The 19,150-nt window shown below is 39.1% G+C and overlaps 1 protein-coding gene across 1 annotated transcript in view; it reads left to right on the forward strand.

The window, feature by feature from the left end:
* Positions 1-379: 379 nt before the first annotated feature.
* CFAP46 (cilia and flagella associated protein 46) overlaps positions 380-19,150 on the forward strand; it is a 182,671-nt gene continuing 163,900 nt past the window's right edge. The window contains exons 1-10 of the mRNA XM_075178258.1: positions 380-383; positions 919-1,076; positions 3,895-4,026; positions 5,317-5,381; positions 5,483-5,647; positions 7,815-7,938; positions 8,937-9,031; positions 11,305-11,418; positions 13,205-13,304; positions 17,106-17,204. Of these exons, the coding sequence (XP_075034359.1) occupies positions 380-383; positions 919-1,076; positions 3,895-4,026; positions 5,317-5,381; positions 5,483-5,647; positions 7,815-7,938; positions 8,937-9,031; positions 11,305-11,418; positions 13,205-13,304; positions 17,106-17,204 (1,056 nt within the window). The remainder of the gene's footprint in view (positions 384-918; positions 1,077-3,894; positions 4,027-5,316; positions 5,382-5,482; positions 5,648-7,814; positions 7,939-8,936; positions 9,032-11,304; positions 11,419-13,204; positions 13,305-17,105; positions 17,205-19,150) is intronic.

Below are 19,150 nucleotides of genomic sequence, written 5' to 3' on the forward strand. Positions count from 1 at the left end.
CCCAGTGAAAATAGGGAGAAGCCCTATTTCTGGCGAAAATCCCTATCTATCTAGCCCTTCTAATAGCTATCGTCGGGTCTCTGTAGCGAAAGCTTCTCCATGCAAAGCATGGGGGAGCCAATTTAACAAGGACTGTCCTCCTATCGCTGTCGCTATCTCAGGATGACGATAACAAGAGTAAACCGTATAAAAAATGCTTTATTTAGTTATTTAAATAAAGCATATTCCCCTATGGGGAACATTTAAAGAAAATTGAATATATTTTTTTATATATATTTTTATTGTTTTGTTGTTGAACTGGAAGCCCAGATACAAACTCCACACAGATATTCATTGTCGGGAATCGAACTCATGACCCCAGTGCTAAATAGGATAAACCATGGGTATGATGTTGGATGTCTTTTTGTGAGTTTTAAATAGCAGGACGCTAACAGACACTGAATGATTGTTTATATACCCTTCTATGTGTGATTCGTGAATACTAAGAATGACTATCTTATAAGACCTGACTCGTATAGGTATAGGAGACCTTTGCACATATTAATACCAAATTGAGTGAAAAACAGTAACTTAATATAGAATTACAATTATGCAGGGGGGGGGCTGGGCCGGGCGGCATCGGGCTCCCGGGCCGCTCAGTCTGACAGCGGCCGCATCGCGTGTCATGTGATGCGGCCGCCTGTGTGCTCGCCGGGCTTAGCTTTGCCAGCCCGCGCCTGCAATTATGTGACATTAAAATAATGTTTTTCCTTTAAGTTGGGTATTTTCATAAACTTTGTGTTTTGTATGGTTTCTCATTAATAAATTCACTGAGAATTAATAAGTAAAATGACACCAGTGCCTGGGACTATTGTACATGTGTCTGTCTGTAAGCGGGAGCCGGGGAGAATCATTGCTGGTAATTGTGTGTTGTAACAGATGCTGTGCTCTTATATTCTAACCCCTGTCAAGATGCTGATGCCCTGCTCAATGCTTACAAATTAATTAAAGCAGCTAACAGGGACGGATCAGAAAAAGATGTACCAGAAAAGTTCAGCTCCGATTTATACATCCTGTGTGCAGAACAAGCCCTTCAAGTAAGTGGTAGAATTAATATACGGAAAACCATTGGCTTGGCAGGATTTTATCAAGAGTTGTGGACACACAGTTATTGCTTCCAGGAGGTAACAGTATCAAGATGCGAGTTTTTGGCTGGTTTGAAAAAGGGAGATGTTGCCTCTAGCAACCAATCAGATTCTAGCTGTCATTTATTTAGTGCATTCTACAAAATGACAGCTTAAATCTGATTGGTTGCTATAGGCAACATCTCCACTTTTCAAACCCGCCGGAAACTCGCAGCTTGATACATTTACTCCCAGGAGTTAAATTACAGATAAGAGTTATTAAACACATTCTTTTGATATTCAACTACAAGTGAGCACTTCCAATGTGTGATAGATGTGTTATTGCTGCTTCACTTATCTTATAAATATATCCGTTAATCTATAAATAGAGGAAGCGCAAATAATAAGAACAAACCTTTATCAAATAAAGTTAGTGATATGTAAGGTGCTGTTTCCACGTCACTTGCTTTATGTGATAAAGTTTTGCGATCTACTATTTGTAGTTCCTCCTATGTGCATTGAGTGAGTGAGCTGATGGAATTAATATTTGAGATCTAATCTATAGCCTTGGTGCCACTATCGGAATTGTTTCTTCAATAGCACCTTTCTAGCTGCTAGGAGAGCATCTTGGGAGATGTAGTTCTGTAACAGCTGATCCACATAACATGAACTTGTACACCGACAGTAGCACCATACCTGTGGCTATAGACAGGATACATTTCTCAATCCAGTAGATGTGAAAAGCTGGAATGTTGAAGGACACGTACGTATGTATATGTATATGTCTATGTGTGTGTGTATGTGTCTATATTAGAGAATTTAGACTGTAAGCTCCAATGGGGCAGGGACTGATGTGAATGAGTTCTCTGTACAGCGCTGCGGAATTAGTGGCGCTATATAAATAAATGATGATGATGATGATAAGTACAGTGCCTCACCTTGTTCACAATAACAAGCTTTTGTGAGACGTAATGCCAGTTCTACAACCAGTTGTGAGTTGACAGCTGTGTCCTCCTGGTAGGATAATCCTGGTCATTACTGTTTGTTCTCTTGGAGCCTCATGCACCAACTAATATCATCCAACTGCACCTCTTTTGTAGACACATCCCTCATTTGGACCTAAATCCTACTATGTCTCTTTATTTTTATATTGCGCCTTTTTATACCCAAGGCAATGATTTCTGAGAAAAATCTTCATTAGCTCTCAAAAGTTCTGGCTTGGCTTTTAATTTTTCTATTGTATTGGAACAATTTTCTGTACTTTGCTGAGTTTGTAGCTGGGCTTAGTTATATGGGTTTAATGCTAGTTTTTATCCACACATTAAATGCACATATCTATGAATGCGTGAAACAAGTTGAGAGAATGAACTTTGTTTAATAGTGAGGAGAGTATGAAACCATGCATCACTTTGGCAGGAGCATCAATATTCTGTGCTGTTGGGGGGACCCTGCTCCTTCTACTATCTATCTCTCAGTCTATGGCTTCCTGCTTGCCTACATTCCATTCCACACACCATGACACTGTCACTGATGATGATTTGGCTGCATATTGTCCTCTATCTGCCCACTTCTAAACTGGGGACACAGACATCCAGAAGACTGATATCTAAAAGGAGTTCTGTCCCTAGTATATCTTTTGTAGGCTCCCTCTTTGTTTATTTTAAATGTTGAGATGTATTTAAATACAATATAGCTTTTTTCAAAGTCTAGTAATTCCCTCTGAACAGATACACACGTATATAAACTCCATATAGTGCCGTGGTGAGAGAAGCTCTATTGCGCCCTTACTAACATCTAGAGCCGTAACTTAAAATGTTATCGCCTGGAGTGAGATGGAGAACTACTGCCCCCCCCAGCCCTCAATTTTAACCAAACAAACCTAAAATATTGATAAACTGGACCCCACTTCAGTGTTGCACCCTGGGCAGCTCTAGCACAGTCCTGCTAGCTGCCATGTCTACAAGTGTTTCAGGCAAATGATCTTGTATATTAGACATCCCCACATAAAGTAACATAGTTGTCTTTAAAATATTTGATAACAATTTGTAATTACCTTTCTTGCTATAATGGAGATAACATCTTTCTGTTTAATCCATGATGATTACTAAATCTGTCTCCGCCCTCTAGTTTGCATACAATGCCAGGGACAATGGATGATTATTATTATTATTATTATTATTATTATTATTATTACCATTTATTTATATAGCACCACTAATTCTGCAGCGCTGTACAGAGAACTCACTCACATCAGTCCCTGCCCCATTGGGGCTTACAGTCTAAATTCACAAACACACAAACACACAGACAGAGACACAGCCACAGACACACAGACTAGGGTCAATTTGTTAGCAGCCAATTAACCTACCAGTATGTTTTTGGAGTGTGGGAGGTACATTTGTAGACAGATAGTTAGGATATTACATCGGTAACATAGGTATTACTGTATGTTTTATGGTATTATGAGTAGATAATTCACTGGAATAGGTAAATCTCTAAAATGCCTATTTTTACGAAGCTTTGATTTTCTTATATAAACTTGACAAAACTAATCGCACAAGTAATAGTATGAGAAAGTGACCTTCACAAACTGCTACTGCTTTGTGCAGCATATTGATTTTGTACTTTGCAATGTGCGGATTACACCCACGTGCTTGTCTAGAAGTCAGCGTTTGTAATAACTTCCATTTGGGCACAGACTGTTTTTTTTTGCACAGTATTTATTTTCTGTAATATTTGAGTTGTAGCTGAGAAATAATTGGCTCTTTTCTGTGATTTTACTTTGTTGCAGCTTGGAAATCCTGCAGTGAGCAAAGACTGCCTTCAGATGTATTTTAAAAGTCAGCCGCCTTCAAACCAATTTTTTGGAAGGGCATACCTGTGCAAAGCCCAATTACACACTCCCCATACTGCTGATAATGTGGTACAGTACCGTCTGCCAAATGTTTTACATCTTAAAGCTGCTGCTTTGTTTTTAATTATCAAATGTCAATAAAGCTGAATGGATAATGTGCCTGTGTGTTGTACTAAGTGTGTTGCTGCACTGTGCCTTGCTGTATATGTAGAATATGCACAACATACTGTTCTCTCTCTCTTCCTCTTCACCCTCTCCCTTCTCCATCTCTTTCTCTCTTCCCCTCTCCCCCTCTCGTCTCATTCTCTATTTTTCTCTCCTCCCTATTTTCTTCTCCTCTATTTTTTTCTTCTCTCTCCCTCTCTCTTATTCTTTTTTCTTTCTGTTACCTCTCCCTCTCTCCCTCTCTCTCCCCCCCTTCTCTCTCCCCCCCCCTTCTCTCTCCCCCCCCTTCTCTCTCTCCCCCCCCCTCCCTCTCTCCCCCCCCCCTCCCTCTCTCTCCCCCCCTCCCTCTCTCTCCCCCCCTCCCTCTCTCTCCCCCCCTCCCTCTCTCTCCCCCCCTCCCTCTCTCTCCCCCCCTCCCTCTCTCTCCCCCCCTCCCTCTCTCTCCCCCCCTCCCTCTCTCTCCCCCCCTCCCTCTCTCTCCCCCCCTCCCTCTCTCTCCCCCCCCTCCCTCTCTCTCCCCCCCTCCCTCTCTCTCCCCCCCTCCCTCTCTCTCCCCCCCTCCCTCTCTCTCCCTCTCTCTCTCTCTCCTCTTTTTCTCTTTCTTACACTCTTTTATTTATTTTCTTTTTTGTTTTTCCTCCTCTTTCCCTTTTCTTCTCTTTCTCCCCTCTCTCTCCGTCTCCCTTTTCTTCTCTCCTCTTTTCCTTCTCTCTGTTTTCTCTCTCTCTCTTCATCATCTATTTTCCTCTCTCTTCTTCATCTTATTTTTCTTTCCTTTCTTTTCTTTTCTTTACTTTTCTTTTTTCTTTTTCTCTTTCTCCCTTTCTTTCTCTCTTTTCTTCTCTCTTCCTCTCTCTCTCTCTCTCTCTCTTCTTTTCTTCTCTCTTCCTCTCTCTCTCCCCATCACCATCCTATTCTGATCTGTTTCTCTCTTGCCTGCTCATAACCATCTCTAGTCTTAGCTTACAATGTCAGCTTCTTATATTATTCCATATTGTCAGCTGTTACAGGCTTTGTATCTAGTCATACATGTAACCCCCTATGTGCAAGGTAGATATGGAATTTTAATAATTTCAATAGCATTTGTTTTTTTTATATACCCAAAGATATGTATCCTATTAATTCAATACCATTAAATATTCATTCCATATTTTTTAAACATGTTGTGTTTAATATTCTTTCATCAAATTTCAGGATGAATTGGAGAAGTCTGTGGCATATTATCTTAAATCAATTGATTTTGCAAAGCAAAACCAGAGGTTTGAACTATATCATTGTATTTTTATTCACTAAATATACTGTAACTGTCTGCTCAGTGTGCTTCGCTTCAACTACATGACATTATTATGCTTATTTCCAGGTATCATTTCTTGGTATATAATGCATCTGTCTTGTACTGGCAAATGGTGCGCCCATTTCTGAAGCCAGGAAGTCGTCATCTGATTATTTCCAGCCTTGTTAGTGTTGTTAAGGCCTTGGGTGACACTGAGGATGTTGACAAGACCTGGAGAGCAGACCTAATGTTGTAAGTTGTGCTAGTTATCAACCTTAACAGTCTTTTTTTAACCACGTGATTGGAGGATTTTCACCCTTTAATGACCAGGCTAATTGTCACATTATTATAGAATAGACATTCTGTTACTTTGCCTAGGCACAGATAGACATATCTTTTAGAGCAGCTTTAGCATCTTGGAATAAATCATAGTTGCCTACTCTCCCGGAATGTTATATATAAATTTCTGGGAGTTCTCCCGGACTTCCGAGAGAGCAGGGCAACCTCCTGGTTTCTGTTCCTGCTCATTACTTAAGGGACGGGGCGTAGGACGCGAGTTGTGCGTCATTGTGGCCCTGCCCCCTGCTGTAATAGACTACAAAAGTGTGATACCGTCTAGTGGGCGGGGCCAAATTACATGATTCATGGAGCCCCGCCCCCACATGTCCACCTCCCCCCTGATTTCACGCAGGACAGCTTGCCAGAGTTGGCAAGTATGGAATAAATATCTTTATATTTTATGGACATTATGTAAATTGTTCCAATAGATATTCTCACTTTACTTTCACTTTTAATTTAACTGCAGTTGGTGTAAAGCACATGAGTGCACAAATTATTAATCAAGGGTGTACAAGGCTGATGTGAGCAGTCAAACATGTGTGTTTGTTTTGTGGGTTTTCAAGCCGCGTTCATTTGCGTAAGATGAGTGTGTGACAGCTATTAATAATGTGTCCGTGTCTTGGAGAGTGGCTGATATAGTCTGCTTTGTGCCGGGAGGAGACAGGGTCATTTTTTGGGTTTTTTTGAAATTATAATTCTATTGTACTTCTTTATTTAACTTTTTTCTTTGGGGCCCTTACCCACAGCCATTGCGTTTTAGAGCAACAAATTAAAGTGTAACCCACATGTGAAAACACAAAGGTGTTTGCTTAGCAGTTCAGCTGCGGTTATATGGGCTGGATACGTTTGCATGTGTTGCCCAGGATGCAAGCCGCCTGGTGCTTTCTCATTCACTTCAATAGCCTGATTATGTCAAATGCGTTTCAAGCAATAGATTCTTAATTACAGATTCACTGGAAAATCTTCTTATGTAATCCACATAAATCTTCTTCATTTATAATTCAAAATAGATCTTATTTGTAATCCACGAGACTTCCCCCCCCAATAGATGAAGTCCTCCGCTAAGAGCCACACTGATCTGTATTAATCAGGATTCCCCTTACCTACTCAGCCAATCGCAGACATTTCTCAGGCTAGCTGCGATGTGATTGGCAGGCAGTGAGGGTAGACCTAAAGATTAATTAAATCTCTGTTGATGTGAAACCAATTAACAATGCTGTGCATCTCCATTCATGTCAATGGCCCAATCATTTCCATAGGATGTTCATTTCAAAGTGGTTTTCTTTACATAACACACTATCCCAGTGGATGAATAGACCATTGCATGGGCCCTTTACGTGAATGGGCCATTTGTTAACCCCTAGAAGGTATGTAACACAACGTTAAAAATGCAAGTAACTTGCAGCATTTAAATACTATATATATATATATATATATATATATATATATATATATATATATATATATATAATATTTTTTTGTTTTTACATCTGAGTGTACCTCAGAACTGTTAGATCAAGAGTAGTTAAAATGTTAGTGGTTCATGTGCCTTGATGGCCTGTATTTTTATCCCACAAATTGGCTTTTTCAGGACACATAGAATAGGCTACGTATTAATAAAGGAATGCATAGGGGGCGCAGGGTGTTAGAGGTATGTTTTCTAGTGTGCAACCTAAAGGCTAAAGTTTAAATTTTGGGTGGGATGTCATAAGTCTATTCCCATGCCAGAAGTTTGCCTACCTGCATTCCACGAGATGCAGCAGGTCTTTGGTTGTCTGGTGTGCTCCTGGAGCTGCTCTCCTTGTCTTTGGTTGTACCAACTTGATTTTTTACATAGAGACAGAGCATTGGGCACTGACAACACGCTTCCAGCGGGAGTGATGTAAATCTGCCACCCGGCAGACATTGGGGGACCTGACGTTTTGGGTGTAACTCTGATCCCCAAGTGAGAAATTTTCAGGGATGAGGTTTAATTTGTGATGTTCCAATTGTCCTTTGAGGATTGACACATGAGTTCTGGACTTTGAGTAAAATGTTTGTAGCAAATCACTCACAGGCAGATGCTGTTGTCTGTTGTTAGAGAGCTGCTGGAGTGTTTACTAGATGCCCAGAAAATGAAGGAGTCTGTAGAATGGGCATCACTGGCTGCTGACTTCATCAAGGCCAATGTTCCTCAGAAGTACCCCCTGCTCTTTGCTAAAATGGTAAGTGCATGGACCCCTGTATTCTATTAGTAAGTCAGAGTGATATATTTCTATAAACAAATGTTGTCAATTTAAAATGCTAGCATTCTGTAAGCTTTACTACTAAGGTGTAAATTTCAGACTTTCCAAATAAGATTACTTTTTATTTCCTTTTAAATACATAAATTAAACCTAAACATACATATTTTATCATTCAAAACAAACTTATTTTAGTTGGTCAGTGGATGCTTTCATATTTCTGAGAAAATCCTTTCCATATAGTGTAGTCCGTAGGTTTTATATCGAAGCAGCAGTAATGTATGCTGTACTGTCATGGGAAGACAGTATGTTTAAAAAGACAAACAGCTAATCATATCTTTCTCCGCAGAACCTTGGATATTCACGTTCTGGTTAACTAGTACACTCATTTAAGTATGAGTTAGCTTATGGTTTTAAAAGGGACTTTATTCATTAAGATATGCAACATTTTTATCAATTACCATATCCACCCTACATATTAGTGCATGTTATAGGCTATTGATGTGTGTGGAGATTTTCATTAATAATATATAAAACAGAGGTAGGCAGCCTGTGGTTCTGCAGCATTGTCAGCATGTATTCTACACCTCGGGCCAACAGAATACGCTGGGACTTCTGTTTCCACAATGGCTGAGGAGCCACAAGTCATTTGCCTCTGAGCATTTATTTCTTTTTTTCTGAAAATAGGCCAGAAAAATAAAATGTTCTATAACATCCTTTACAAAATAGCCACTAAAGTCATTAACAGAATCACACATCAACATTTAGAGTTGATGCTGTTCGTTCATGTGAATCTGAGTTGAGGATCGCGGTGATGTTTGGTCCATGAAGACCTGCGTATAAATACTGTAGCGCTTCTTCTAATCATTTATGTAAACCGCCTCTATCCATGTGACTAGTCAATTAGATCTATACATGCAAAGTGCATTTAATGTTTGTTTTCTGTTGCAATGAATAATGAATTGTTTTGTTACATTAAGGTGAATCACAAGTTAATTGATTCTGCTAAAGCAGCTAAGGAAACCAAAAGTTCAGGAGCTTTGTCAGTTATCTATAAAATTCAGAAGCTGAGATCGTAAGTATAAACATGTTTATATTTAGTTGCAAAAAATGCTCCTTAGAGTTATAATGGAGGTATTGTGTCTATAGGTGGCTAAGTGGTTAGCACTTCTGACTTACAGCACTGGGGTCATGAGTTCAATTCCCAACCATGGCCTTATCTGTGAGGAGTTTGTATGTTCTCCCTGTGTTTGCGTGAGTTTCCTCCGAGTGCTCCGGTTTCCTCCCACACTCCAAAACATACTGGTAGGTGAATTGGCTGCTTACAAATTGACCCTAGTCTCTGTGTCCGTCTGTCTGTGTGTGTTAGGGAATTTAGACTGTAAGCTCCAATGGGGCAGGGACTTATGTGGGTGAGTTCTCTGTAAAGCGCTGTGGAATTAGTGGCGCTATATAAATAAATGGTGATGATGATGATAGCTTTTGGGGGTAGTTTAGTACAACTGGATTTATTTATTTGCATACCTGTATACATTCTGGGGCTTATATAGGAGCAAATCCAAGTACTGGGTGCAAAATCTGCACTTGGAAAAAACATTTTGTGCTGCATTGGGGGAATTGTAGAATGTATAACCTGATTTAGAGTTTTGAGGGAGGTGTGGCCCAACTCTAAAATCATACTTGCCAACTTTATGCCTCTGCCAGAGGCAAGTGGAGATAGTCGTAGTGCCGGAGGTTGTGTAACGTTATCCCCACAGTGAAATGCTGTGATCGATTCACGGTGCATCGCATCATTGTCACCAGAATGTGGGCTGGGTCCAGGAGAAAGGCTTCCCTCTCGGGACATTCTGGAAGGGTAGGCAGGTATATCTAAAATGTAATAGAAAAATGTTTATATTTGCACCCCTTATAGTACACCACGGATTGCTCAGCTATGAATTCTGTATTTGGGCACAATTTGCACCTAACTGTAAATCAACCCCTTTGTGAAATTGATTGTAATAAATAAGACATACAAGGGGTGAACAAAAAATGGATAAGAAAAATATATTAATTGAATGGAAAAAGAATAGAGAAAGAGAACAGTATGAGTCAAAAATCCGTAATCGCCATCTGTTGACAGCCGGGGATTTTAACACTGATCTTCTATGATTGGTTAAAGTGATAGGAGATAGACTGATCGTTTTGTAGTATCTGACGGCTTGTGATGCCCATTAGTGAATTCTCCACTGTGAATAGAAATGTATGTGAGTGAAGCCGGAAATAATGACCAACTATGTAATAACATTCCATATTTCATCATTGAAATAGGAGGAGAACAGGATAATGGAATTTTAAGGTCCCTCAGATACCAGAAATGATGTAAAACAAACAAAACACATACATATGTAATATAACACATACATTTCTGTAAGCCAATTGTGATGTTAGTATTGGGGCCTTGGGGATCTTTGAGCTCCATTATTTAGTTATCCTGCTATTTGGACTATGATATTTAAAATATTATTGTTTAGTTTAGTGTATTGTTTAGCGAAGAGTAATTAAACCCAGAAATGTTGTGCTCACTCCTGAATATCTGGTCATATCGCTACTGTAACAGTTATTCCCAGTGCAGTTTGACGTCACACGTTGCATTTATTACAGTTTGGTAATGACGGTCATCTTTCTTTGGTTTATTGTTCCCATCAAATCTGATCCAGGATTTGATTGTATATTATTAATCAGGAGCTCGCTGATTGTACAATAGGTCAAACTGGCCGAATTAACCAAAATCGCACGGTGTGAACACTTGTATTTTATTGATTATAGTATAGAAAATTGAGTTTAACTTTTAAATTATTAAATTATGAGTAATGTTAGGGTCTTCACAATAATAAAAGGATCATGTGTGATTTTCCAACTGCTGTTGAACACAGACCACACAGATATGATAATGATTCTGTGATCTGCAGACAGTAAAGGTGATTTATGAAAGCGCAAAGCACAGAACCTTTCTATTTGTTCACCTAGCGTTCTCATAGGTGCACATCCATCCTGGCGGTTGAACCTGCCCCATCAAAGTCACAGCGTGTGAAGGTTTTTATTACAGTGGTCAAAAATGGGCTGCCCCATAAGCGTACAACTGGAAGAGGTAAAAGGTGAAAGTATTAGGGTGATTCCTGAATACTGACATCTCCCTTTGTGGGAAGAAAATTGCTGTGCAAAACAGAGAATCCCCCCCCCCCATACTTCTTGTGCCGCAAAACTAAATCTTGGTTTTGCATGTTGGTGCATTTATGTATTTATGTACTATTATGTATTTACAGTACTACAAATTGTATTGTATTTTTTATTCCTTATTTTTTCTAGGCAGCTTGATAACGGTTTTACACCAAAGGAAATTTTAATAAGCCTAAATGAGATTTATAAAATGTTGGCAACTTCTGGCGAAGAATCTGCTTTGAATTTATCCACTTCTGAAAAGTAAGTTAATCTGTTAGTTTAGATTTATAGGGTTGTTTGTTTAACATAATAGTTTTATGTTGTAATTAGTGCACATAATAAATGTCCCTCTTCTGAACCACAATCCTCCTGCCATTCTTTCATGTTTTCCCTGTCTCTGGTTTTATTACACAACTGTTATGGAACCCTTCGGAATAGTTTCTCCATTAAATGATATTGATATTATTGTTACAGTAAGCATGGTGTGTGTTTCTTTGTGTAGTATGCTTGGTGTTATACTTTGTGTGGTTTGCAAAGTGTGTATATTCGTCCTATAATGTAGTAATATATATTGTGCTACAAAGTAGGTGTTTTACCTGTGAAGTATTACAGTCACATATAATATTAAATCTGTTTTCTAAAACATTGTTAAAAAATAAATTTAGTAATGTAATACTTTCCCCCTCATCGCATCACTCAAACTAAATTCTGTGCTATATAGTTGTTAAGATGGGTTGAAAAGCTGAAATGGACAATTGTAAAACGCTGCGGAATTTGCTGGCGCTATATAAATAAATGTTTGTCATGATGATAGGCAGGAGTTTGGCACGTTAAATTTTCTTCACCAAGACTAGCGGCTAGATTTACTAAGCTGTGGGTTTGAAAAAGTGGGGATGTTGCCCATAGCAACCAATCAGATTCTAGCTGTCATTTTGTAGAAAGTACTAAATAAGTGAAAGCTATAATTTGATTGGTTGCTATAGGAACATCCCCACTTTTTCAAACCCGCAGCTTAGTAAATCTAGCCCTAAAACTCCTCCCCCTTCACTAACCCCTTCCTGCAGGGAACTCAGTTTTTCTGATTAGGGGGCCTTTCATCAGGGCTGCCTCTGGCAGCCAAGGAATTTGTTTTCTTTTCTTTTTTCAATAACCTCTTCACGTGTAGGGGCAGGTACCCTGCACTGCTACCACAGACAGCCAATCACCTTCTCAACAGCCTTTCCTCACTGGATAACAAAAAAGTCTGCCAAAACTGTCAGAAACGGACATCTGCAGCTTCTCCTCCTCTATATCTCTTCTGAGTGAAGAATTAGAGTGAGAGAGGTTTAAGTGTGCGCTCTGCCCTCCACTCATTGAAGTTGTTCTTGTGTTTGCGCAATCATTTTCCATTATGTTTGTGCACTAAAGCTGTTGTTTATGTCTCATCTGTATGTATTGTGTGTCTATCTATTTGGTAAGTCCCATCGCCAGTGTCCCCCATAGGATGTAAGAGAAAACAGGGTATTTGTACTTACGTTAAATCCTTTTCTCTGAATCCATTGGGGGATACTGTGCCCACCCTTACACACTTACACAGTTTGTTTTTAGAGGATTGTTGTTTCTCTCTCCCTCTCTCCCCCTCTCCCTCTCTCCCTCATGCATGGTGCCTCTATATCCCCCATGGTCACTGTCTCCCAATGGAATTAGTGAAAAGGATTTAACATAAGTACACAAAAATCTTGTTTTAAACTTGCACTGACGCTCCCAGGCTTTCCCCTGTTTATGAATCCTGGAAATATATGGGTGTAAACTAATCATTCAGATGTATGATGTTTTAAGCTAATGTGCACTGCCCCTCAGTAACAACAATACCCATTTCGGGAACACCTGGTACTCCTGATAGGACTTATTTTCTGTTAGGACACCTATGCCAAACTTGCATTGGATTTTGTACTATTGTGTATAATATACAGTTTTCATTTCTGCAGTTAATATTTAGCACTACATTAAACATTGTTTGTTTTTTATGCCCTAGTTTTCTATCTACTATGTTTCTATTTATCTACAGAATTCCTTTGCTGATTGAACTTGCACGTCTGTCAATTGAAATAAAATACCCACATCTTGCTGCCACTTGTATTGCTGACTTGAAGACTGCAGATACCAATGTAGGTGTCCAAGCTTTGTGGTTATTACAGGCTGTGAGCTTCTTTTTAAAGTGATTTTTAGCCTTTGAGTTTCGTTTGCAAGAATTTTTTCTTTTGCATTATAGAGATCTTTCTCATTTATTACCATGAAGATCCTCCTATTTTGCCACTGATTTATTTAAAGAAATTGAATCCTCTTTATTCCTACTAATCACAGAATTAATCAATCCAGGTTATTATCCATAGTACTGAACACTGTGCTCTCCGGTGCTACCCAACATAACATGCAGCTGAGGAGGAAATATTATTCTTTTCAGCTCCAGTACAGAATATATTTGAAACATTTAATTTTAGTCTGGATAATTGGGCATTCCCAGATAATTATCTATATGCAACCACTTGATAAGGTGTAATGCTAAGTATTAATAACTTTAAATTGACCCAAAATAGTGCACTTTAGAGAGATAACATTTTTATTATTATATTTTTGTCTACAAAGTAACAATGTTCTTTATACTTTATGGGGCATATTCAATTTTTCGCGTTACTGGCCAAAGTAACGTGGCGCGCACACTATTATCATCATTACGGTAATAGTGCGCGTAAATACCATTATTACGGTACCTTTCACGCTGGATTTCAGCTTGCGGCTCAGGGAGCTGCGAGCTGAAATCCGGCTTAGTATTACCGTAATAACGGCAATACTTTTTATGCCGCGGAAAATGGGAACAATTGAATATGCCCCTTAGGGTATGTTGCCAATAGGGGTGGCTAAGTCAACACATGGGGTAAATGTATCAAATCTTCTAGAATGAAAAAGGTGTTGCCCATAGCAACCAATTAGACACAAACCACTATTTATCTAGTACGTTCTAGAAAATGATAGCTAGAATCTGATTGGCTGCTATTGGTACCACCTCCGCTGTTCTTTTGTAGCAGGTTGTATAAATCTACCCCTAATTGTGGTCAGTCACTGGGCACATTGGACAGTGACCGTATCGGTCGGCTCTCAGTGTAACTAGCTTTACATAAAGAAGTTACTGATGCCAATTACAGACATATGGAGACATCCTCATACCTTGACATAGCTATTTTACATTGAATTTACATTATGTGTGCAGCTGAATGTAAGCTAATGTTCTCTGGTATCAGTCACATCAGGCTGCGGAGATGCTGACCCCAGTATCCTCCAATTAGATTACTGACAGGAAGTGTTTATATGCAGCACAATATCTCCCTCCACAGTCATAGCATGTCTGAAACATCTGCATTACTGGGCTGTTCACAGCCTGTATTGGTGGTCAATGGAGAACTGCGGCAGGGAAGAGGACACAAGTGGGGAAAACAGTTTATTACAGCAAGGTCTTATGTATGTATCTACAAAGCGATGTAAGGATATGTTCATGAAGATCTCCCCTGTGTTCTGAGCACAGCAGACTGAGCAGAGACCAGATACAATCACTGGGGTGAAAAACACAGAGGAGAATGAATATTCCTGCAGGGTACTGTACATTCCCTGTGTGTCTCGTTACTGACTGGCATACTAATGGCTCATAGAACATCATCCTGAGCACGTCAGCTGTACAGCCACCTCCTGTGCGCTCTACAAGCTGTGGAGTCTTCTTATTAGGTTTATACGGTATAACACATAATAGGTGTATTGGATTTATGTATATCAGATAAATGATAGTAAGTGTATTGGTATGTTCTAGTCATATATTACTACAAGTCAGCAGAAAGTGCCGGGACTTGTTGTTTCACAACAGTTGGAGACCCTCTGGCTGTCAGGAAATGCTGGGACTTGTAGTTCCACAACGGCTGTATAGCCACTCTTTGTTTAAGCTTTACATTATGTGTAGTCAGTGAGCGGAATGATATATAAACTGTGATCCAGGATTTAACATATTAATAATTATACAAATAATTTATATTACTGTGACGACTAGTAACTCGGGACTATTCTCACGTTATTTTTCTATAAATGTCCAATAAAATGAAATGTTATTCTGTAGAGAGAGCTCTGTTTCTCTGCACATTGGTCTTGATAATAGGTTATTGCTATATTGCTTGGTTTGGTTTAAATAATACATTGCTCTGAGAGACAAATAGAACAATAACACATAGTAACCAATTTATCATGAACAATGATCACATTCATTGCTTGTTGTTAGCAAAGCAATAGGCCTGATATCAGTAAGGATTTATTTCGTATTCAAGATCATTTACCAAACCTATTAGTGTACTTTGTGCACAAATTAGAGGAATTTGTAATTGTGCAAAGTGTAGCTTTAAAAATGAAAATGATTTATGACTCTCTAGTCTTCACAATGGCAGAATGTACGCAGTAGGATGTCAGCTCTGCTGGTATTTATTTCCAGGTGAGTGATGTCCATGGGTATTTCATGAGTTAAGCGTGACTGCATTCAGTTTAATGAGTCCAGCATTGGTCAACTCGCGAAAAAGAGCATCAAAATCGCATATGTGTTTTTTCTAAATGATTTTCCTGCATTCAGCAGCATCACATTAGGAGACACATCTCACCGGTTTAGTTCCATTCTGATCCTTGTATACATGGGTTTCCCGTGGTTACTGCTATCTGTTGTACAGCCTGGGGTTCTTCTATCCTCAGACGCCATCTTGCCAAGCATTCTGCACATGCGCAACCCCGGGAACCTTTAAAACCTCTGCACCACGGTGATAGGACGATCACCTGATGATCTGGGTGTCAGATCATCAGGTCTCGCTACCTAATAGGAAGCATCTCCTCTGACTTCCGTCCGTGCTCATACTTTCCTCTGTTCCTCTGTGAGTTAGGCCGTTCGTTCATCGGCTGCAGCTTCGCTTGTCATTGGTCCTGCTCCAGAAGTTATAACACCTGTGTGGATCTCGGTGCTTTTGCTCTCCGCAGTTCATGGCTTCACAGCATTACCTGTTCAGCTTATTCCACAGTCAGGACCTCACTGCAGAGTATCACTCACCATTGGTCCTGTTCCAGAGTTATAACACCTGTGTGGATCTCAGCACTTCCGCTCCCCGCAGCTCATCGCTGCGCATTACTACCTGCTCAGCCTATCCTACGATCGGGATACGTGGCTATACTGTTGATCATCGCACAGCATCCGTCCTGTTCCGGAATTCCATACACCTGAGGCTACATTCCATTCTGCCTTACAGCTACTATGTGGTTCTCCGTATTATCTGCTCTGCGCCCCTTAGAGGTTCGCGACCTGCAGTTGAGAGCAGCTAAGACCATATTCCCTTGCAGGAATCCCTGATGAATACCTCTCTTCCGCTAGACTCCGCACCTCTATGGGGGTAGCTGTCACTCAAGCAGAGATCAAGACCATTCCAACTATCCGGCTTTTGTGACAAATTCATTAAAATATCATGCGCATCTATATGTACTGATCAGAGCGCCATTCATTTAAATGACTGTTGCAGTCTACACCTTGGTGTGTAATGTGACTCGGAATTAACATCCGTAAAATCCGTACAGCCAACGTGATTTATTGCTATAACATGTTCATCATTCAGATGCAACAGGGGGGATGAAGAATAATATTTTATACTTTATTTTCCAGTTGTCCACGGGTTTGTGTCTGCTGAAAGCTACGGTTACCTATATTAAACTGATACATTTGGAAAACAAGCTACAAAGCAGGGATATTTGTAGGTAGAAGGTGTTTAAATAATTCAGCGTCACAATTGTCATCTTTGCACATGTACAATTTAGTGCTCCCATGCTTTTTTTTGTCAAATTTTTTTTTTTTTTGCATTATATAGTCCTATCACAATTTAAACTCGCATTACACTTTGTTTCAGGATCCAAGAACTCTCATAGACTTACAATGTCTTCAGAGTCAGCTTGATGTTCTAAAGCTTGGCCCTCGAATTGACACATATACCAAAAGCGTTGTTGAGGTATTTACAGTTTCACTTGTTATCGTATTTGTTTTTTTTCTCACAACAACTAGGGTTATATTTACTAAACTGCGGGTTTGAAAAAGTGGAGATGTTCCTTATAGCAACCAATCAGATTCTAGTTGTCATTTTGTAGAATGTACTAAACAAATGATAACTAGAATCTGATTGGTTGCTATAGACAACATCTCCACGGTTTCAAACCTGCAGTTTAGTAAATTATACCTCAAAGTCTTTAGGAAATGTAAATTGTTTAGAGAGAAGTTGGTTCTGCTTTTGTCAACGTGCACTGAACACCTAGGTTTTGCTTTGGTGCAAGTGGATATGGAGAGGTACGAAATAAAATGACATTCACATAACAAAGATAAATGCAGGTCAGTGCAAGGCAAACCTACATGTATGCATTAGCATAAACAATAAGTAGACATGGTGCGTTTCATTCCTTGGGTACAAAGCATAGAACATCCAGGCTGGAGGGTCCTGAGACTAATCATGGCTCAGTTTGTGAATAGGGCAGGGAATCCCGAAACAGTAGGCGGGGCGTAGGTGCACTATCCTGTGCTTGTAATGGGATACTAATCAGACGCATCTGATAGGGTTGAGCACATTTATATGCTCACAAATGCACATGTAATAAAAACATTTACACACAATATAATACATACATGTAATAAACACATTCCTAAGGGTAAGGGCTAAGAGATGTTGCCTATAGCAACCAATCAGATTCTAGCTATCATTTTGTAGAATTAAATAAATGACAGCTAGAATCTGATTGGTTGCTAAAGGCAACATCTCCACTTTTTCAAACCCGCAGTTTAGTAAATCTAGCCCCTAATGTCTATTCATCCTCGTGTTTTATTTAAAAGGTAATTCCATGTATATTTACTAAGTGTCGGTTTGCTGTCATTTTCTTAAAATGGCAATTTTACTAAAGGCAAAGCCAGATTGGCTTTGTCTTCAACAAAATTGGCATTTTAAAAAATGACCACAGAGAATTGCCAGTTTGTCGAAACTGACGCTTAGTAAATATACCCCTATGTCTCAAAATATCCATGAAGCAAATAAAGACTTTAACCACACTATTCCTTGCTTCTTTCAGTGGCTTATACTGTACAACACTTTGTTGATATCAACGATTTATATTCAATAATGTTCATAACAAAAAACTATCCTAATATAGAATGAATATGTCATCTCTTATAGAGAAACCTGTTATCCAGAAACTTCTAATGTCCAGAAAGAGAAAACAGTAAATAATGTTACTTTACAGTAATAACGTCAAATAACCAATTTGTTCATAAAAATCAATTTAATGTCAGGGAACACAATACTGGAGTAATATTTAAAATGAATTAGTATATTTACAGCATGGTGTTACAAATTACATAATAACTCATAAGCTGGAAAAACCACAGTCCCGAACATTCTGGATAATATATCTATCTATACCTGTTCATGCGGGTGTATTGGTTGTTTAATAAACGTCAGGTATTAATTTGGCAACAAACTTGCTGACCTTGCCAATTAATTTGATGCCTTCTTTAAACAAATAGTTGTTGCCCACACATACAATGATCTTATGAATTACGATTGAATTACGATCTCATTTTTAAAGATCTCTTCCAGGATCTAATTGTTCCAACAATTACCAATCTACATATGATCTACTTGAGATTTGAATCTGCAGAGAAAAAAGATTGCTTCATTTTTATTGTTCACATTCATGGTGATGTCATTTATATTCATGCAAAGTGTGATCAAAATAATCATATTTGGACACTCACATTTTTGATTTTCCCCTACTAAATTGCATAGTCTTAGATCATTCATGTTCACATACATGGTAATAATCATCACATTCATTGTCTGATCATTCATTAGGCAACCTAGGCTCTAGTAGACACTAAGGGGCCCAGATTACCCTCATATGTTTTGGGGGGATT

This window comes from Mixophyes fleayi, chromosome 6, assembly GCF_038048845.1.
Source record: "Mixophyes fleayi isolate aMixFle1 chromosome 6, aMixFle1.hap1, whole genome shotgun sequence".
NCBI lineage: Eukaryota > Metazoa > Chordata > Amphibia > Anura > Limnodynastidae > Mixophyes > Mixophyes fleayi.